General features: G+C 33.7%; 1 protein-coding gene across 6 annotated transcripts in view; it reads left to right on the top strand.

Annotated features, from left to right (window-relative positions):
* Positions 1–21566, top strand: part of FMN1 (formin 1) — a 209578-nt gene that overhangs the window by 140830 nt on the left and 47182 nt on the right. For all 6 annotated transcript variants that reach the window (XM_069784109.1, XM_069784110.1, XM_069784107.1 and 3 more), the window contains 3 exons: positions 621–680; positions 2906–3026; positions 17151–17243. In XM_069784109.1, the coding sequence (XP_069640210.1) occupies positions 621–680; positions 2906–3026; positions 17151–17243 (274 nt within the window). The remainder of the gene's footprint in view (positions 1–620; positions 681–2905; positions 3027–17150; positions 17244–21566) is intronic.

Here is a 21566-nt window from a genome sequence, read left to right as displayed (position 1 = left end):
ACATGTAACAAAATAAAACGATGATGTGTACAGTTGTTGTATGCAGGACCATGGAAATGGTGATTCCAGAAAGAGGGTGTTAAAATTCATATTTATAAGGCAACAGGGCATGAAATATACTTGTTAGGTAAATGCTGTCTGGTTTTATATTTGGAGTAAAATATGAAGAATATCTATGCCTCTTTCAGGTCTTCATTACAGATGAATTGAGACTAGAGGAATCAAATTCAGTTCACCTTAATGTATGAGGTGACTGTAATATTTAGTTAATATTATATTCAAGAATAACATTATTAATATTATTATTCAAGTTAATATTATTATTCAGTAATGCCTTGTATTATTAAAAAAATATACAGGGACATCTTCTCCCAGTGCATGTTTTCTTACCGGGTATTCAGAACCAAAAGAAGCTCTAGGTCTTGTGGTGGTATGATCAAGCCTATGTTATTAAAGATTGATTTTTTGGTCAGTAATGCTAGGGCTGAATATATTGTGAGTCCTATTTCTCACAGCCATATAAAATAATAATATATTTATTTTGAAATAGAGTAAATTTTCACTCACTTGAAACAGTGTTAATCACACACATTTTTAATAATATATTTATTTTTTCCTAGGATAGTGGTATTAATCTTGTGGATTATGTCGTCATATATTACCTACGCCATTGTGATAAGGTAAAAGATTAATTTGCTGTATCAGTGTCTACAAAAGTAGGTTTCTTTTGGAGACTGTAGAAGTGTTTGTATTAGCTTTTTTAAAACTTGAACACCGTAACTATGATGGGAAAATAAAATCAATTTCTTTTGCTTTCTTATAATAGTTGTGGACCTCAATAGGTCTGAAATTTGGTATAGGTTTTATGATGAGGCTTTGGAAAATGTTACATTAACTGTTGAACTAACCACTACAGGCAATTGCCTGTGACTGTTGCAGACAGAACAGGTGGTCACTCCAGTCCTGTCTTCTTACATCCTGGTTACTGTAACGTTGTAAATCTTGTTCTGATGTGGTAATAATGGAAGACAGAAGCATGATTTCTCTCTTATGACAGAATGCAAGGACAGGTTGGTATTTTAAGATGAGGATGAAGTTAGAGGTTGAAAATGTGGGAAGAGGTGTGGCTGCTGCTTTGAGTGAGTTACATTTATGAGGCTTTTTGATAGATACTAGCAGTGCCCAAAGTTTTGGAGTGGAAAATTTTAACTATTGTCTTTTAAATTAAAATGTCACTATTAATTGGTTTTAACTATGTAATTGCTTGATTTTTGAGATTAAGAAGATGCCTTTACCTAATCTTTGAATCTAAGACTAGTGTAATTTTTCATGGCCTTATGTCTGGTTGAATACAAACAATACTTTGTTTTGTTTTGTTTTTCTTTTTTCTTCTTTTTTTTTTCCTTTTTTAATTCTTATGTAAGGACGTTGAATTGATGAGTTAGTAGTCATGAGTATTTTTTCCAGGACTAAGAATAAAGTAAGTGAAGTCTAAAGTAAGTGAAGACATTACCCCGCCCATGGCATGGGGCTTGGACTAGATGGTCTAAAGGTCCCCTTCCAACCCAAACCATTCTGTGATTCTATGGTCTCTAATGCTGGAGGGTCTGTATGTCAGGACCCTGTGGAACAGCTCCCGGGGCTGAGCTGTAGAGGAGATAAAAACTGGCAGATATGTAGAACTGTACTTGCTTTCCTTTTTTTTCCTTTTTTTTCTTTTTTTTTCTTTTTTTTCTTTTTTTTTTTTCCTTTTTTTTTTCTTTTTTTTGAGCAGGGAAATAAAGTGTCATTACTTTAACCTAAGTACCCATCTTATAAAAAGCCTCATAACAAAAGCAACTTTGTCTAGCCTGTAATGTTTCTCAGTTCTCAGGGTATTGACATATATATTCTTTTCTTCTTTTTTAATAATGCTGAAGCTAATGCTTTCTAATTAATGTATTTAATATTTCTGCAAACTTTCTACTATGCTGACATTTTACTTCAGGGAATTTTGTAAAACAAAACAGTTTATCCTCCTTAGGAGGAAATGGACACAGTGTAAATGTAATCCATTGTCCTTTCTTTCTGCCCCCCCAAATGTTCATATCTTTATAATAATATTACTTTTTGCTTGTTCACAAAACAATTAGTTCTCCAACCTATGAGTTTTACTTTATTACAGATGGAAATCTGTGCACAGGTAGTATTTTAAATTCACTAGTATATGCTTATACACAGCAATGTCATGTTAATACCATTTATATACTTTACTTGTTAAAGTTCCATTGGAGATATTGCTTTGAACCTTGTGCAGTTTTTTTGTTTTGTTTTGGTTTACTTCTGATTTTTTTTTTTTTACTGTGCTAAAAATAAGGTATATACTTAGGAGTTCCATACAGACGTTAACCCATGTGATTTATTTAGCCACATAAACCTTCAACTGTATATTTTTATCTGTATAAAATACTTCAGGCAATATATAAATATTGGTTTCAATTTATGCTTATAAAGTGTGTGTATATTTAATGAATTGGGAGAGAGTGAAACCACAAGCTTTTGGCATAAGATCACTTGTTGCATTAAAATAGGCATTCATGTTATCTGTTTTTAAGAAACTTCTAATCCCTTATCTAAACCTTTATTGATATAAAATTAACTGAAATGTTGTGAGCTCAATGTTGTTTCATAGTTTAAATTGAGCACAGTTTGCTTTACAACATCTAAAAGGAAGTTTCAATACTCAGAATGCTCAGGATTTCATCTTGAATGATATATATGTTGTTTTAGCAAGAATGATTTAATATACATTATTTTTGCAGTTTTATAATAGAGTTTCATAGATGATGTTTCAAGAAAAGAAATTTATTTCACTGCAAATGCATTCAATTTTCATAGTGGCCTGTTTGTTTGTTTGTTTGTTTAGGAAGCAGGAACAGACAAGAGTATTTTTCCTTTACCAGAACCACAGGATTTTTTCCAGGCCTCCCAAGTTAAGTTTGAAGACCTAATAAAAGACTTAAGGAAACTGAAGAGAGATCTAGAAGGTAACTGGGAACTTTCACATTTGTTCTGCTAACAACAAAGTGCCATTTAAAATGTGACCTTTATGAGGTTTTCTTATTGCTAATTAGGTTTATAGTGTTGATTCATTTAGAGTTTTTACACTGTGGCACAAATTACTCACATAAATTAGAAAGAAAAAAAAAATCAAACTCATGACTTAATAAAAATGAAAGTAAAGATACTGAAAACTAATTTTCCCTTTTACAATCAAAAGGCCTCCAAAGAAATCTTTCTGAAATTTTCTTTAGTTATGTGTGAATTTTCCTCTGGCTTCTCCAGAACTACAGTGTTTAACTGTAGATATCTGTTAGTTCCATAACATAAATACTTTCTTCGGTACTTGTATAACAACAATTTAACAGCTACAAGAAAGACTTGAATACTATTAATGTAGAAATAAAACACAGCTTGCCAAGGCACAGCAAAGGGAAATGGAAAGCTCCAGTTCAAAATATTTTCGCCCTGGGACATAAAATAAACATTTAAAAATGTTTATTGTAAAGAGGGGCTTAGAAACCCAACTCATCTATCAATCAAGGTACTGAGTGGAAATAAAGTAGGAAGGGTTGCTCTCTAAGTGTTCCGAGCAGTTTCATTTTTATTTTGTGCTTCATATGGCTTTCAAAATAAATCCAGCAAATGATGACTGAATATTTTAAGCTGTCTTTTTTGTTAAGGAAAAGTTGCTACTTTTACTGAAGCAGTTTTGTGTAGAAAATGGAGTTTAGGGAGAGAATCTGCATAAAAGCCTATAAAAGCTTCTCCATTTACATTTATATCTCTGCATCAAAATGGAAGTCCTCTTAGAATCAGAGTTGAACAAGATGATTGGTTTATTTTTTTTCAATGTAAGGCAATGAAAACCGTTACAAAATAATTTATCCTTACAGTTAGAAATTGCTGGATTAGGTCACTGCCATCTTTAGGATAGTTTCAAAGGTTAAGAGTGGTAGGAAAGTATCAGTTGTTGTTTGTTCGACCCGGGCATAAGTGAGTGCTCTATCTCCTCTCATCGCTTGGCCCTGTAAACCCCTTGGCCTGCCCTCTTTTGGGCTAGTTTGTGCAGAAACATGATCTGTGTTTGATCTTGTACTTTTTCAGCATGTAGTCCTGCTGTCATGTATCTTAGTCTTGCAGGATCTGCAGAGGCTGTGACATTCACATCATATTTGTTCTACATTGCAAAGACACAGACAGCAAGTAGGAAAAGCTAAACACTTTAAATAACTCTTAAAATAAAAACTGCAGCTTTCTTTTAATCACTGATTTTTATTTGCTAAAACACTTTCTTAGGTATTTATAGAAAATCTAGAAAAATTGTTATGTTGAGGTTGTTTTCATAATTCTTCTTTGTGAAGATGTATTTGAAACCCATCCAAACCAATTAACATATAAAGTTAGTGACAGCAAAGATTTGAAACAAAAAAGGTTGTGGAAATGTTTTCAGATGTTGGTATTTTATCACTCACAAATATGCAGCAGAATTCTAACAAGCATTCCTGTGATTAGTTTCTCTTATATTTAAACAAAGAAACAATCACTCATGTAAAAATGTTGTATCTCCTTCAAACATTCCCTTTCAAACTTTTTCTTCAGATAATGCTGTAGTTTATTTTTAAATCAAAATTTTAATTGAAGAGGTTATAATTTTAACACGTACAACAAAGATTTGATGAGTCTCTGTAGTTTATTGTAGCCATTAAAAAGTTGTGGCTGCTGGCAGAGTACCAGTGAAAGTCTAAAGCTGAAACAGATGTGAGTAGCAGAAACCAAGTCCAGAGAAGCGTCGGGCCCAGCTATCCAGACAGGCGCGGCCCTTCAGATGTAAATAATTTGCACAATATTAACTGGGGCTGCCTGTGTTATAGGGTACATTGGATTTATTTCACAGTTTGGTTGGCTAAGGTAGTCTTAAGAAGATTACCTTGGAAGTGGGATGAGACAAAGGTAATAAATGAAAGAGGAGTTTTCTTGTGTGCCATTAGGGAACGAACTAATGTTCCTGTTAGTGACTTACTTTTTTTCTGAAATTTGTACAGAATGATTAAAAAAAAAAGATAAATATCACCTCTTGTGCCTGAAATGGCAATTTTGATAGACACTTTTCATAATAGTTGTCATTTAGTATTTAAAAATATTTTTTACTAGTTTATCAAGGCATTGATTTATCTTTCTATCATGGATATTAATATAGGAAAGATTGAGTTATCATGAGTGGCATGTCTTAATGGTGTAAACCTCTGGTTTGAAATACCTAGACACTGTGGAACCAAAAGTTCAAATCTAGATGGAGCACAAACCCTTTCATCCTTTTCAGGTAAACAGATTGAGTTCCATACAATTTGCTATTTTGAAGTCTTTCAGATTTGACTTTAAAGGGACAGACTAACTTTAGTCTAAAGGGATTAGACTAAAGTTTGGCTCAAAAATTCAAACAAATTTTTGGAGAACCTTTGGAAAACCAACAGGTTTTTAATACATATTCCAGAAAGAACTTTGTAATCATGAGCATTTTTTAGGTTAAAAAGAATGATAAACAAAAATATGCATTTAATATAGGCTTCTAAGGGGAAAGAAGTGCAAAAGAATGCAATATTAAATAGATGAAAATTATAGCATGAAATCTGGTTCCACTTTAAAATCACAGGAAAAAGATACGTTTTCTGTAAGCTCAGGTTTTCACTCCAGGTCTGTACAGTCAGTGTATTTCTAAGGTTTTCAAATATTAGATAGTAGCATAAGCAGATACATTTATGCATTTAACAGGTATTAGCTTTCCAGTTAATCTTTATATTTATGGAAAAAATATTTTGCTTTGCATCAATATTTTGAGATTGTAAGATATCTTATTCCTTGCCTAGGGCAATGTTTTCAACTTTTTACTTTCCCTATGACTAAACATGATTTCCCTTCTAGTCTGGACAATGCCACTTGATTGGTATTCTTCTGGAATAAGCACAGAATGTTTGAAATGTGTAATCATAAGAAGATTTTTAGAAAGAAAGCCACTTTATCGAAGTATGATAGACTTGTATAGGTTTTACCATGAACCTTTTATTCATCTCTCTCCAAAGTTGAACAATCTTAATTATTCAAAATTAGTTGCACTGTAGATTGTTTCCATCTGTCACACTCATTGCTTTTCTTTGCAACACAGTTCATAAAGTTTTAAAATGCTGCTCCATTAGTCAAAAGAAAGGAATATTAGATTCCTTCTATCATTTACTGTAACGTTCATTATAACTTTTCAGTATTCTTGACCTTAACATTTGAAGGCGCAAAGGTATTTATTGAATGGTTAAAAATGGAAACCAAGGTAGGTCCAGGCTGAATACTTTCAAGAGTCACACTTTTATTTCTCATAATTAATTAAATTTCCTATGAGACTGTAACATTCTGATCCCATTGAAAATGCACATACCTTTTGCTTTTGCCTTCTTTCATAGCCACCAGTAGAGTTACAAGTTGCCATTTTCATGCTAATATTTTTTCAGTACTGTATATATCTTTTAAATTTTTACTAACTTAACTGAGTATGTATGCGTATATATGTGGGTGATTACACACACATACATGACTGAAAGGAGGTAATTTAATCTAAAATAGAAACAAGACTTCATGGATCAGCTACCTATGATAATCAGTTGGATTTCAGTACTCCAGGAGACATGGTTTCAAACTGGGGACCTCTTAACCTAATTGTTGACAGATCTGTATCTTGCATAAGGATGTTACCCCCAGCTTTTCCACATTTAAGTAGTGGAACTTCATCAAAACTTCAGCTTATGGCAACTCCATCTTGTAAAATTGTGTAATCCGTACAAAAAGATTAAAAGGGAATCAAGTAAAACTGTGCATGCAAAGTTGAGAAATGACAATGTTACATTGGCTGTTTTCACATTTTTTTTTAATACAGAAGCATTACAAGTATCTTAAAATCATAGAAAAATGCAGGTTGGTTGGTTGGAAGGTACCTCTGGAGGTCCTGTGGTCCAAAGCCTTTAAGGAGGACTAACTTCATATTTAGATCAGGTTGTACAGGGCCTTAGTTCAGTTTTGAACCTAAGGATGGAAATTCCAACACCTCTCTGGGCACCTGTTCCAGTGCTGAATCACTGTCTTGAATATTTTTCCTTATCCCATGTGAGGATTTTCTGTGATGCAACTTGTGACTATTATTCCTTTTTCTTTAGGTGTGCATTTCTGAGAAAAGTCTGGCTCCATCTTCTCTATAGCTATTTGTTATAGTTGAAGTGAAAAACTAGATCCCCAGTTAGCTTTCTCTTCACCAGGCTGAACATACCTCGCTTCCTCTGCCTCTTCTTCAAGTGCTTCATTTTATTTTCATTCTCAAATAGCACAACAATATATATATTCTTTTTCAGATATGAATATGTGTGTATATATATTCATATATATATATATATATATGTATTCTTTTTCATAGAAACAGATCCAGTGCACTGGATGTGACTAGCATGGTGTTGCCATGCCAATACCAGCATCATAGCTAATTAACCCTGCCTCTTAGCATGGTTGACTAGACCAGATTAAAATGTTGCATCTACATTACTCTCATTCAGTGCCTCCTCAGGGAGCTCTGTATCACATTATACTGCAAAGTGGATATGTGTTACAAAATAAAGACAGGAATGGAAGCGAATTTAGAAATGAGAAATGGATGGAAATTGGAAAGGGTCACTCATTCTTGATTTTTGCAGCCACTGTGAACAGAGACAAGGAGGAAGCTGCAAAAAAGAAAAAATAATCAGTTCATGCTCATTTACGACTAAAACTCTCTGATTTTCCAGATTTAAAACACTGAACAACATCTGTTTTTATCAAGGATTATATAAGGGAATATATTTACCAATAGGAAAATATGCAAAAGCAGAAAAGTTTAATCAGTATTATTCATAAGAAGTTAATTTAAAGTTCTTAAATGTGTGTGTTCCCATCAGAGTCCCCAAACTGAGTTAAAGGTTTTTGCAGTAAAATGTCCACTAATTAACTATAAACACATTTTTGTTCTAGAGATTAATTGATGTTTTCAATTCATAAATTGAGGCATTTTCAGCTTTTGTTGGATATCTATGTAAACATAGATGGAGAAATTAACTGAATGTGTTGTTATTTATTCAGGTGGAATTATGTATTAAGGTCCTACATAACATGGCCTTACATAAAGTCTGTTTTATGGAACAGAGTTTTAGTATAATCATGATACAATAATTATCAATAGGCCAACAATTACAATGTTGAGAGGTTGTGTCTTTTGTTTGATTTGCTTTATAGACAGTAAGGTTACTGGATCACATAATGAAAATTCTAAATATTATATCAGTTTGAGTGTTAACTTTCTAAATAATTTGTTGGGTCAATAGATATTTCCAAGTAAAAGGTGATTGTTTATTCACTACAGGAGGATAGTATTCAAAAAAGTATCCAAGGCCCTTTTCTAAAATATTTTCAACCAGTTGAAGCCTTAGTCTAATTTAAATGAAATGTTTTAAGTCAATTTAAAAGTGGGGTTTAGACATCTGAGTCACATACATGTTCTAGAAAAATTTTCCCAGCAGGAGCAGAGAAGTTGTATGATACTTTCCAGGAACTAGTTACTTCAATATTCTTTATGTTAATTATACTTTTAAAATTAACCTTAAAATTTTGGAAGTGCAGGCAAATAGAACTTTGAACTGGGTGGTGGAACATGAGGAGCCAAATAGGTGCATTTGTTATTTGTTTAGAAATTAGCATAAATGGAGCGTGTTGTTTTGTACCTGGTGAATATCGCTACATTTTTGCACTGTCCAACATTTACATGATATATTTTGAAGCAATGCAGCATGGTGTAAGGAAAAGAGACAGCTTCATACAGGAAAAGTTATTTTGTTTTCAAGAGTTGACAAAATGACACTCTTTTCTTTCTCAGAGTTTTCTGACCACTTTTTGAATAGTCTTTTGCCTCAGCAGGATGAGATGTATTTCAGTTTGTTTTGATTTGGCAAAGATACAACACAGGCATTAAAAAACACATTTTGTATATGTGCGTTGGATTCTATTTTACAATAAAACTAACGTTTTGACAGTGTTCCACTAGTAATGTTCATATGTGAATACATTAAGTGGAAATTTTCCTAAGTGGATCATTTCTTAAAATTCCATTAGATTTTCTAGTTTTTGATAATAGAGAATAGTATGGAATGGTTTTAATAAGATTCAGAAATATAATAGAGGAGCAAAGCAATGATGTTTTAGAAGAGTTTATTCCCTGGAAGCAGATGTCTGCATGTGTGCACAAAGGCAATGGAGAAAGCTTTCTGTTCGTTAAACAATGGCATGCTGTTAATTTTTTCTTTTATATTTTTTTCTTTGGCTAAAGAATCCTCGGCAATTTCTTGTTAAAAATCATTCTGCAAATGTTAAGATTCTAAAACAGATCTTGGAAATACCAGTTACGTTTTTTGTGCACTTTTCAGTGTTCCCTTTTATATAAATAAATAAGTGTGCGTGTGTGTTAAGCATTAGTTACATAACTATGTAGTATACATCTGGGAACAGGAGGAATATTGTCCCTGTCAATGTGTATGATGGATAATGAATGATGTAGTTTGGAGAGTGTGTAATACTAGCGTTAGGAGGAACAGTGACTTCATATTTATGGACCTCATTAGCTTTTCCTCTTTGAGGGAGTATGAAGTAAACGAAAAGGCAGATTTCTGCTAGAATTGAGGCAGTCGCTTATGTATTTACTGCCAATGATCAAAGATTAAAAGTACATTAATTCAGACAGTGGGATGCAAATTAGTAGTAGTGAGGCCAATTAGCACTTTGAGAAGTGTTCCTGCTAATATTGTAGGTAGTTTATGAATTTACATTATTTTAAATCTAAGCAGGATGCTCTAGCTGAACCAAAGCCATAAACTTGGTAGAAGAATTAATTAGGTGGAACTTTATGATCTGTCTTGCACAGAAAATCAGAGATCCAGCAGTCCAGAGGGAAACAGGAGATCACTTCTCCAGCCTCTACAATTTCAGCTCATAAACATACTGTTTCAGCCATTGCCTAGCAGTTCTCATCTATCTGATCCCTTGTTCACTATGCTAAGTACTTATGTGTTTGTGTGTTTGAAAGGTCTTTTCTTTTCCTGGCACTGTAAAAATCTTAGCTCATCTGATTAAAAATATTATTATTGCTTCTTAAAAATTTTGTCTTCCTCTAAATTAGCCAGACAAGACTCTTCAATTTCAAAATACTCATTTTTTGTACTGTTCAGAAAGGAGGGAAATGTTCTGATTTCTCAGCGGGTTCTGCTAGCACACATTTCTATGCTCCTGACAGGTCTTAATGATGTGCGGAGGTCTGTATGTTTGGATCTTGACACTAAACCAAAACTTCTACTAATAATGTGTGCTGGAATCACTTAAGGAATCTTACAAAAACTTGACTAGAAAACTATGAGGGTTTAGTCATTATATTCATTTATATGTACTGTTCAGTCCCTTGCAGTATGCTTTTCTGCTGAGGGGTGCGCTGAATGTAAACTACCATTTCAGAGAGAATACATTAACCAGAGTCTCAGATATGTTGCCATGGTGTGAAAAATATTTAGTTTTACTAGCTATCTTTGTTCATTTTGTTAAGTGTATTCTTAGGAAAGAATCTTAACAGAAAGGTTTTAAAATTATTTGTATAAAATGTTGATACCCTTTGACAAAAAAAGGAGCAACAGAAATTTTTCTTCTAGGTTAGTTGAAACTAATATAGACCTGACAGTTCCTCTGCATGCCATTACATACTGTAAAAGTTCAAAATGTTGTTAAACATAAAAGAAACAAACAAAAACCCCTCACAAATCTCAAATCTGAAAGACAAAGCTGGCATATCTGATCAAACTTGTGAGAATTGTCAAGAAGTCTGACTCTGGGCTTCCATTAAAAGTCCATTAGAACAGGTGAACTTTACAGGGTGTTTTGTATGCCGCTAATTCAATTATTTGACTTTCCACAGCTTAGGACTTACCACTGAAATGTTTTTCTGTCTCATTTATATGTGAGAGCTTGAGCACCTAAACAGATACTTGTTTCTGTGTGTCATGAGGAAAATGTATTTCAAACAAAGATTGGACTGTTTAAAGTTTTATGTATTAGCTTCTATCCCATTAAATGGCTTTTTAAGAAAACTGAATTATTAATGAGTGATGAAAATAATTGTACATAGAAGCACATTTTTTCTTCTAAATTAGCTGAAAATAACTTCATAGAACAGTAACTATGCAAGCGATTAATAGGTTAGAATGGTGTACTTAGTTTTATGTGCGCTAACGCTTTTTTGCATTAAATTGTTGACCTTTATTTAACACAATAAAAACAAAGCTTGAGAATAGAGTACCGCCACAATTTGATCCTGTTCTACATTTTTCTCAGATACTTTTGTCTTAGAAAACCTCACACCCCACTTCATGGCATTTCCCACTCTATTTGGTTCAAAGGCTTCTGTATTAGTCAACCCAGCTCTGGCTAGGGTGTTAGAGCTTGAACCTTTGTGTGTTGCTATCATTGAGATGTGTACTGATTATAAGTGTATGTCCAAAAATGCAAATAAAGTACTGTCTCTGAAACTTTTCTGGGTCAGTAGCAGCATAACCACTTGCAGTTAGTTGTCAAAATTCTTACACTGTACTCTGAAGGAATCAAGATAAATCTCTTCCCTTCTTCTCCACATTTATTTAAAATTCTTTCTGAAAAGAAACATTTACTTGCAAGGTTATAAATAAGCACAAGAGCTGTAGATGGCACAGATATAATAGATTGTAATAAAGCTAACATTCTTATGTGCATACTTGCAGTAAATATGTATCTAAGTTGCATGTAATAACAAGAGAATATAACCCAATCCTGCAACAGTGTCCAATGGGTAAACATGCTTCTCTCTAAATTTTTGTTTAACTTAGTTGTTTGCAAGTAAGAAAATGTAATAAAGCAAAACCAAACTAACTAAATCATGAGGAAGTTATATAGCACTTGCTGAATAATTTAAATTTATACATTTTATCTTAAGTTTATTAGATTCTTATTTAGGTATATAGGCCCAAGTAGTGTAACAGGCTTCTGCACTGTAAAAAATCATGGATCCTCTCATACAGAAATTTGGGGTTATTTAGTGCTACATTGAATTCATTTGTGGTATGGTTTCAGATCCCCTTTGAAACAGAAAAGGTAAGGGTTCTAAAAAAGAATTATCAAATAGTAACCCTCCTGTCAAATATAAGCCTGCATTATAACAAGAAAATAAAATAGCAAGCTTGGCAGTATAACCTGCTAGGCTCTGAACAGACAAGAGGAGGTGGGGGTGTGTGTTTAGCAGCTTTCATAGTGGCATAACTCATGGGGGATAGTGTCAGTGACAGGTTTATAGGAATTCATGGTGTTGATACTTGGTTTCACTGTCAGGATGATTCCAGTAAATGCTACTGGTGGGTTCTGGTGAGTAAATAGTTAGTAATTTACTGTTATCATCATTAAACTATTTCTGGGTTTGCGTTTACTTTAAAAATGGTGCTTAAAATATTCCAAATCCTGTCTGATTGACACTGAAATGCTCTTTACGTGAAAGTTTGTTTATGGGCAGTGATTCTTTTGACAGATTTACAAGTGTCTGTGGAGTTTTAAAAGACTATTGCCCAACAGACATTAAGTGAGAGACATTCTATTTTGTAAATATTTTCACTTATATTGGGGATTTTTAAAGAACTTTCTGAGCCAAGTACTGCATTAAATCTGAAGACAGTGGCAAACTGATAATCAGCAGTTTCCAGCTTTGTTTTAATGTTTTGCTAATGGTTTCCATTTCTGTGGCCAAGATTTGCAGTGGGTGAAGCATGATGTACATCCAACAATTTGTAAGGGCTTTCAAATACTATTGCATACTCGTATTTTCTTTTTTTGCAATAGCTCATTTAGAAATAAACAGTTTTCAAAGTAGCATATTACTTTTAATTTCACTAACATATAATGCATACCAAGAAAACGAACCAGAAGTTTATTACAGTAATGGAGAATTTGCATCTGTTTGAACTCAGTAGTGATGAAACAGGTTATTTATTTTGGAATGAGATGGTGAGAGGAGAAGTGTACGTGTGGTGTGCTAGCTGTCAGATTCCTCAGAATTCCTTCAGATTCCTAAATTTCAGAAAGATTTTTTTCCAGAAAGAAGCTATTCAGAATTTATTTCAAAGAAAGAATGCATAATAGGATCCTTTACCTCAGAATCATTGTAATAAAAACCTTGCTAAAATAATTTTCTTTTAAAAAGGAAAGGGTTTCTATTGTAGTAAATGTGAGAACAAAATATAAAAAACTCATGTCATGTTCCCTCAAATATGTTATAGCATTTTCAGCAAAGAAAATCAGAGCAACTGATGGAACAGGACTTTTTAGTTTTAATTTTTTTATGTAATGTTTTGCATGACTTGTATTGTTTAAAAAAAAAATAAATTACCATTTCAAGTAAATTTTTGAGTAAACAAACAGGAAATTCAATGAATGTTAGTTACCAGAAACCTTTATATTATGTTGTGTAGAACTGAGGCAGGTCACAGAGTTGTATGGTAGCCTTTCACCAATACTACAAATTTAGGTTGACAAAGACCAGCTGACTTTAATATGTAGAATTACAACTACCATTTTAATCAAAACCTTTGATTTAGCCCTGTCATTAAAATCTTTTTCCTCTTCGAAGTGTGTCTTTATTTGTATCTGATTTGTGATTCCTTTGAACACACTTCCACCATTCTTTGCCATATCTGTCCCCAGGCAGATTTGATGATGTTACAAAGTTCTTCAGCTTAAAAGATACATTTGGTTGGTGGTCCTACCCATCATTTCCTTATAGGTTTTGGACAAGGAACCGTTATTCTGCATAGGACATTTCATTATTGAAGGGAAGACTGAGACTGGAGAGATTTCAGCAGGAATACAAAATTTTTGAGACTGCAGTTCTAGCTGAACTTCATGACTGTCTTCAGCCAGTGACTCCATACCTGTGTGGTGTGTCTTATTTTTAACATTAGCAAGTAAATAAATTCAAATTTTATTCAAATATTTCAGTGCAGTTGACTTTAAACAGAATTAGTTAACCTTCAGTTGCCCAATTATTTGTTTGTTTGTAGACCAAAAGTATAGGTTATTGAGAGAAGTATAACCTAAATTCAGAGTCAGTTAAAGGAGGATTAACCAGTATAGGGCAAATACATTGCTTTTGTGATTAACAGATTTTCACTTCATCACCAATGTCCTTGATTCCTTTAGGTGAAAGCTAAAACTTTCTCAGAGCCCTTCAGTCTATTTTGGCAGTTATCTGAAAGAAATTCAGGAAGTAAACTGATAGATTTTAGTTTTAGATAGATATCATCTAGATATATCAGCAGCAGAGAGAATTGTCCAAAAGTCTCTTTGTAAGGCTTTCCAATAATGTAAATTCTTAGAGTCTGCCAGCATTTACTTGACTTCTTTTGTCTCATTCAGTTTCATTGTTCCAAGATGACTTAAGCAATGCAAACTGGTATCTCATCTCATTTCATCTCATCTCAAACTTTTAGACTTTTAAACAGTACCCCTGATTGACTTATTCTACATCATCTGTCTCATTTTCTCTTCCCTTCTGTGCCTTTCTTTTTACTCTGCCTCTCCCCTCATGCCAAATGTTGATCTTCTTGTTAAGGATGTTAGGATTCTTCTTAAGAATTCACTATCCAAATCAGCTTTTTCTCTATATGCTGGTACTACTTCATCTTGTCCATATTTCTTGTAGCTTTTGTCATCTGATTAAGGTTAATATTAGTCATCTTTATTTATGTCATCAAAAAACATGTAGAAACAATTCATCCTACTCTTGGTCATTTAAATATTTACATGGGACATATCTGAGTAACCTTTCTAAGTCCTGTGTTATTAAAACTTATTGGATGCATCTAAGAAGCTTTCAAGACTCCAGACAATGCATTAGCACCACCACATGTTTGGGAAAACACCTTTCTAGAGTATGTTAGAGTATGTTTAGATACTACTGTAGCTACAAGCTAATTATTATAATACATGGTCATGGAAATCTACTTCTGCATAGATTTATATGTCTTTATTTATATAAGATTATTATAAAATAATTATTGGCTTGCAGTCATTGCAACCTTACATGATTGTAATAATCATGTGCCTTCTATAGTCACTGTGTACCAAATGCCTGAACACAATATGTGTACTAATACTTTTACACTTTTGCATTTTATATTTATCTAAAATAATTTCTAAATATTGCCTTATATAATTTTCTGTAGATTTGTTTAAACACAAAGAAAAAACACAAACATGTAGCTGCTACTTTGTTCAAACTTCCAATCAGAAACTTAACAATACTGTCTCAGTTATTTTGCTAGATATTTTTCCCCTGTACATTCTAATGTATCCATCTTCTTCCAAAGTAAAGTGTTAAAATTCGCTTGAATAGCTGTAGAAATCTCCTTCTCATTCTACAAACATAAGTGTTAAGTATACATAAATTTCATTCAGTGTATGATAACAGTCACGGAAAGTTCAAATTTTTTATGGTAAAAGGCATGTATCATAAGAAAATAATCTTTACAAGTCATATAAACTACCCTGATTTGTGATGTGTTTTGCTTAATTTAATTTATTAATGACACAGAACTGAGCAGCTAATAAAAGACTTTCCCAACCTGTTATGTTTAAATTAATGCTCCATTCTGCCTACTATCTGGCATACAAACAAATATCCATTAGCTTTACTCTGAACAGTTTCAAAGGTCTGTCTTATGCTACAGGTTGCAAGACTAGAGATTAAAGGTAAACTTAGACTGTAGCCCAGGTCATTTTACATAAGCTCTGGAGCTCCTGAATAATGTCATAGTCCGCAACCTACATGATTTGTGGAGGCATGCTAAATTAAAATATACAGTTAGGTAGGAGCAGGTGTCTTTTCAGCATTTTTCCATAACAACAACTGTCCAAATGTATTTCTGATCTCAATTAATTGAAAAGCTGTCTTTTTTAGTAAGGCCTGGTGGTCCAAGAGTACTATAGGCACACTACTAGTTGTACAATGAAATGTAAGCATCTGTTTTTGACCTTCCATTGACTTTTTTCATGGCACTGCAAACTTACGTTAACATGACATTTTAATTACAGATTCTCAGCTTCTGTTTCCACAGTTTTGTATTAATTTTTGCTGCAATAAGTTGAATTATATAATGGTGGTAGCAATATGGTGTGAATATGTTTCATGCAGCCAAACTGTAACTCTTGGGTTTAACTCCAAAATAAATTTCCACCTAAATTTAGCTTCTTGGGAATGAAGAGTTGTAGGGAAAAAAAAATAATCTTAGAGTAGTTAATGAATTCATTTGCTAATTGATTTCTGACAGTTTTCATTTCGTCTTCAGTGTGGAATGCTGGAATCTACATAGTTGCTAGAAGTTCTAGGAATGTTAAAATTCATTGGTGAATAACCTGGAGTTTTTAGAAATGGGCATGGCATCAGGTCTTAAAATAACAGATGGATTAAATAGTAAACAAATTGCAGTTAGGTGTAAGTTAACTTTCTTACAGACTTCTACTATTTCATATCATGGCCTGGAATTTGAATACTTAAGTAAAGCTGAATTCCTGCATCTGTGTTAGGAAAAACGGTTAAGTATAGGATGCGTGGCATTGATTGATTAAAATCAGTCCAGATACAAGGCATCCTCCACTCACCACAGAAACAAAGTTTAGACCTTTAAATACCATCTAGAATTTGTGTGTGAGGCAGGCTCTGTTAGTGGTAAGTCTCAACACACAGCTGGAATTTTAGGGACAAAGTCATTACTAAAGACAAATTCCACTCTTTAAACACATATAGAATTTTTTATTTGCTATGCTAGACTATTATCGATAATTTTTATTTTAATGAAATTGCTGAATTCCTTAGTGCTTATTATTTCAATTTCCTCTAAAGTAAGTCTAGGTGACTTAGATGTAGGCTTCTACAGTGCTGACATCCTTCTGGTAGGCGAATTATGCCATAAATGTCTCTCAACTTCTTTTTGTAGCCTCTGAAAAGCAGATGAAGTTAGTTTGCAGAGAGTCTTCTGAAGAGCATCTCCAGCCCTTCAAGGAGAAATTAGAGGAATTCTTCCATAAAGGTAACCACATTTGAAAGAAAAAATACATTGGCAAATAGTGTAGTGTTTTACAAAGTTATACATAATGTAAGCTGCATTAAATACCTGTTGCCTCTGAAAATTCCTACTATCTGTTATGGATTATGTTCCTAATGTGCCTAATATATGTTAAGAATAATGGTTACACAGATCTTGGACATCACTTGTCAAAGATATTTATTCCCTTGAGCTCACCCATTTCCTATTGATTATTTTCTGCTTTGTTCTTCATCATTATTTGTATGCAAAATGAAAAAGATATTCATCATAGACCAGATTTATCAGAGGGAATATAAAGCTTCAAGTTTATAAACGACTATAATGAAAAATACCTTTTTAGAGAAAGTCCACATATATACGTGAAGTAATGGCATCTTTTATCAATAGTGTGGGCTTATGAACAGACTAATTCAGATTTAAAGATTTTGTCTTGTGTGAGACAGAAATAGGCGTAAAGAAGTGATTTACCAGGGTAGAGTCTGGAGACAACAGGGGTGAGATCCAAGGTACAATTTGATCATCAGTTCAAGACAATGTAAACGCAGGTTGCTGCTGTTGAAAAGAACAGTCCTGCTCTATCCTGTTTCCCAGAGTATGTGTTCCCAGTCAGCACCATTGTCTCTGGAGCTGTGCAAAACAGATATGGGAATAGATTCCCCTACCTCAGGTTCTAGGAGTACGGACTATTTGGGTAAACAGCGTAAGTGCTGTATTTCTGACGACTATATTAAGAATTGTTAAGAATTAAATATTACCAAAAGGCTAGTATTTCTCACAGAAATCATGAATAGTTTTAACAATTTACTGTTTGAAGAGTCAGGTGAACTATTTGAATCTATTAATCCAGGCTGAATGTTTACTGTTAGTGATCATTTAGATTGTTGTAATAATTTACAGATTAGCTTAATTCTTTTTATAAAGATTGTCCTAATGTTTTTTTAATAACTTTATTTCATGAGGCTGTCTTATTAAATACTTTGATAAGTGAAAACAGGATGCTTTAAAAGTAGCAGTCCCTGTTAATTTGTATTGTAAATAAACTAATATTCTTCTTCACCCTTCTCCCAGGCTATGGAGCTCAATGGATATATTTATTTGATATATTTTTTTCTTTTAGTTGCAAGTGTATTTGGGCAGTATTAAAGTTGCAAATTTCTTGCCACAGAACTCATAAACCAAAAAAATTGTAATGGAAATCTTTATGTCACTATAGAACAGTTGTATTGTCTTTCCAACTTATTAATTGGAAATCTTCACTTACATTTTGACAGTAACATCAAGATTGAGATAGTACTATATATATTTCTCCAGAACCATTATGATCTCCAACATGCTTCTTGATCTTGCTTGCCAAAGTATTGTAGCAGATCAGTGTAATTGTATCTTGTATAGATTAATTGATTCATTGTACTGTATGAATTACCCTGTTAGAGCAGCTCAGAAATGAACAGTCTGTGTTCTTTCCTCACTACTGGCCAGAAATGCATCAGAGCAGAGCAGTCAATATGGTAGACTCAGGTATAGATCTGGACCATAATTCAGTTTTGCCCAGATCTTGCCAAGACCCTAACCAAATGGTGTCTTCCACGGTCATATCACAGATTCTGTAATTCTTATTACACCCTAGATCTCCTGAGGACTGTAGTTAGTCCGGTAGGCAGCCAAGCACCACACAGCTGTTTGCTCACTCCCCCTCAACAGGATAGGAAAGAGGGTAGGAAGGGTAAAAGAGAAAACTCATGGGTTGAGATAAAGGCAATTTAATAGGGAAAGCAAAAGCTGCATGCACAAGCAAAGCAAAATAAGGAATTCATTCACTACTTCCTATGGGCAGGCAGGTGTTCAGCCATTTCCAGGAAAGCAGGGCTCCATCACGTGTAACCGCTACTTGGGAAGACAAACGCTATTAACTCTGAACTTCCTCTCCATTCCTCCCTCTTTCCCCAGATTTATTGCTGAGCATGATGTCATATGGTACGGGTTATCCCTTTCGCTGATTCGGCCAGCTGTCCCAGCTGTGTCCCCTCCCAACTTCTTGTGCACCCCCAGCCTACTTTCTGGGGGGCAGCATTAGAAATAGAGAAGGCCTTGATGCTGTGCAAGATCTGTTCAGCAAAACATGGGTGTGTTATCAACACTGTTTTGGTCACAAATCCAATACACAGCACCATACGAGCTGCTATGACGAAAGTTAACTCCACCCCAGCTAAAACCAGCAGAAGGGATAGCAAATGTATATCACCACAGTCCCAAACAATAAAGGCAACACAGTACCTGGTTTCTTCTGCAAAGCTGAACTACCCTACTTTCTGATGAGTAGAATATGATAAAAATACCCAGTTGATCTTGGAAGAAGATTAGTGCTGCTTTAGAGGAAATTGCAATTTAATTGTGCGTTATCAATTCAAATAGAAAAACATATTCCTCCAAACATTTACCTTGTTTATGCCTATCAATGTGGAAATTGAGATGCATTTACCCTTGTCAGTGTAACAGAAAATTTTATCCTTATGTTTGTGAATAATGTATATATTTTTTTTAAAAAAAAGGAGAGGATACATTCCTGCACGGTGTCCTGGGACAATGTGTTCTTTATATAAATTATTAAATTTATTGGACACTTTTTAGTGTTTCAGGCTTTTTGTGTTCTAGAAAGAGCAAAAACACATGAATTACTTACTTGTCCACTTTTTTCTTAAGTTCTCTTGTTCTCCTTCTGCTTTATAGTATTATGTTTTATGGTATCTAATCATACACGTTCAATTTTGTCTAATATAACTTCTTATCTTTTGACCTTTCTGTTTCATCTACCTTTTTCTGAGTGAGTTATCAGTAGGTTGTCAGATCCTATAATTATTGATCCTATTTCTCCTTCAGTCACCTGGTTGATTTGAATCTTTATAATTGGTGGGTGGTACTTCCTGTGGCATTAGAATAGAAATCCTATAAAATTCTACACTGAAGATAGGTAAAAGTAACACAGAAACCCATCTCGATTTATGGTACTAGAATAGGCATTGGACAAATGTCAAGCTCAGAGGTTCAGTTTAGATAAGTGTCTGCAAACTCAGCTGCTTCTCTGAAATTAGGAGTTAACTGATAATACTGAGCATCCGTTAAGCATCTGCTTTCAGTTTTGTTTGTTTAAAAAAGAGTTATGGCTGGTTCAAGCAAATGTAAGAAAAAACTGTCTGTTATCTTTCTGCCAGCTCACAGCAAGTATCCAAAGCTCAGATGCTTTTCTGAAACTTCTGGCTTGAATATAGGGCTGGAACTCATAGATATCCAGGTTTTTCTCACACGCACAATTTCCCATCATTTCTAGTCAATGCTAAGTTGGAAATACTGTAAGAAAAAAACCATATTGATTTGCTTAAACTGAACTGTTTACATTTCCTAATTATAATTAATACCAATTAAATCTAATACTTGCTGTGTTGCAACAAAAACCACTGAGAGTGTTATGGAGACTGACATTCTAAAATGCTAGAGGGGATAAACTGTACTTCTGCTGATGTCAGTGCTGTTTTGTATAACTGGATGTAATGTAGCCTACTGCCTTCAACAGGGAATTAGGTGCCAGAACCTTTAGGTTCCGTTCCCAGTTTAACTACTTGACATATGATGCTAGGATAGTTGGTTAATATCTTTGTCAGAGTGCACTTTGCTTTTCTGGTACACAGAATGTTAAATAATGATTCTTGCTATTTTTTGTAGTGAAGGATAATCTTTGTCAAGTACTTTGTGATTCCCACATGAAAGACATCATGTGTAAACTGTGTTAATACTTCAATAGCTGTATTTGATATACCCATGCTTTTTGAAAAGGGCTTAGATTATTCCCAAAGTGGAAATAATCTTTAGTAGATTAAATTATATGCAACAAATTATATTAGTTTTACTATAATATGGAGACCTAAGAATTACTATAAATTCATATACACTTACTCTGTTTGTAGTGGAATTACTGTATGGGTTTTTTTCAGAAATATGTTCATAATGTTTTCCATTTAAACTCCCATGATATGCAAAAAGAATTTTGAAATGATGAAATTAATGGTTGGTTTGGAAAGCTCCTTAATTTATTAAATTCTTGCTCAGAATTGCTTAGAGGAAATCTCCTTTCTTGATATGAAGCTATCTCACACACAAAAAAATCAGAATAGTTAGATGAGTATGAGAAAGATGCAAAATACTCTACTTCGAAAAGGAGAAAAGAAAGAGTTTGGTTACTGCAGCTATGAAGGTCACTAGAAGGGATGCTGGCCAGTAGCCATTGGTGTTAGTTTTTCATGACATTTTTTA

Source organism: Haliaeetus albicilla, chromosome 5 (genome assembly GCF_947461875.1).
Source record: "Haliaeetus albicilla chromosome 5, bHalAlb1.1, whole genome shotgun sequence".
NCBI lineage: Eukaryota > Metazoa > Chordata > Aves > Accipitriformes > Accipitridae > Haliaeetus > Haliaeetus albicilla.
Note: the sequence above shows the minus strand (reverse complement) of the source record. Positions and strands in the feature narration are given on the sequence as shown.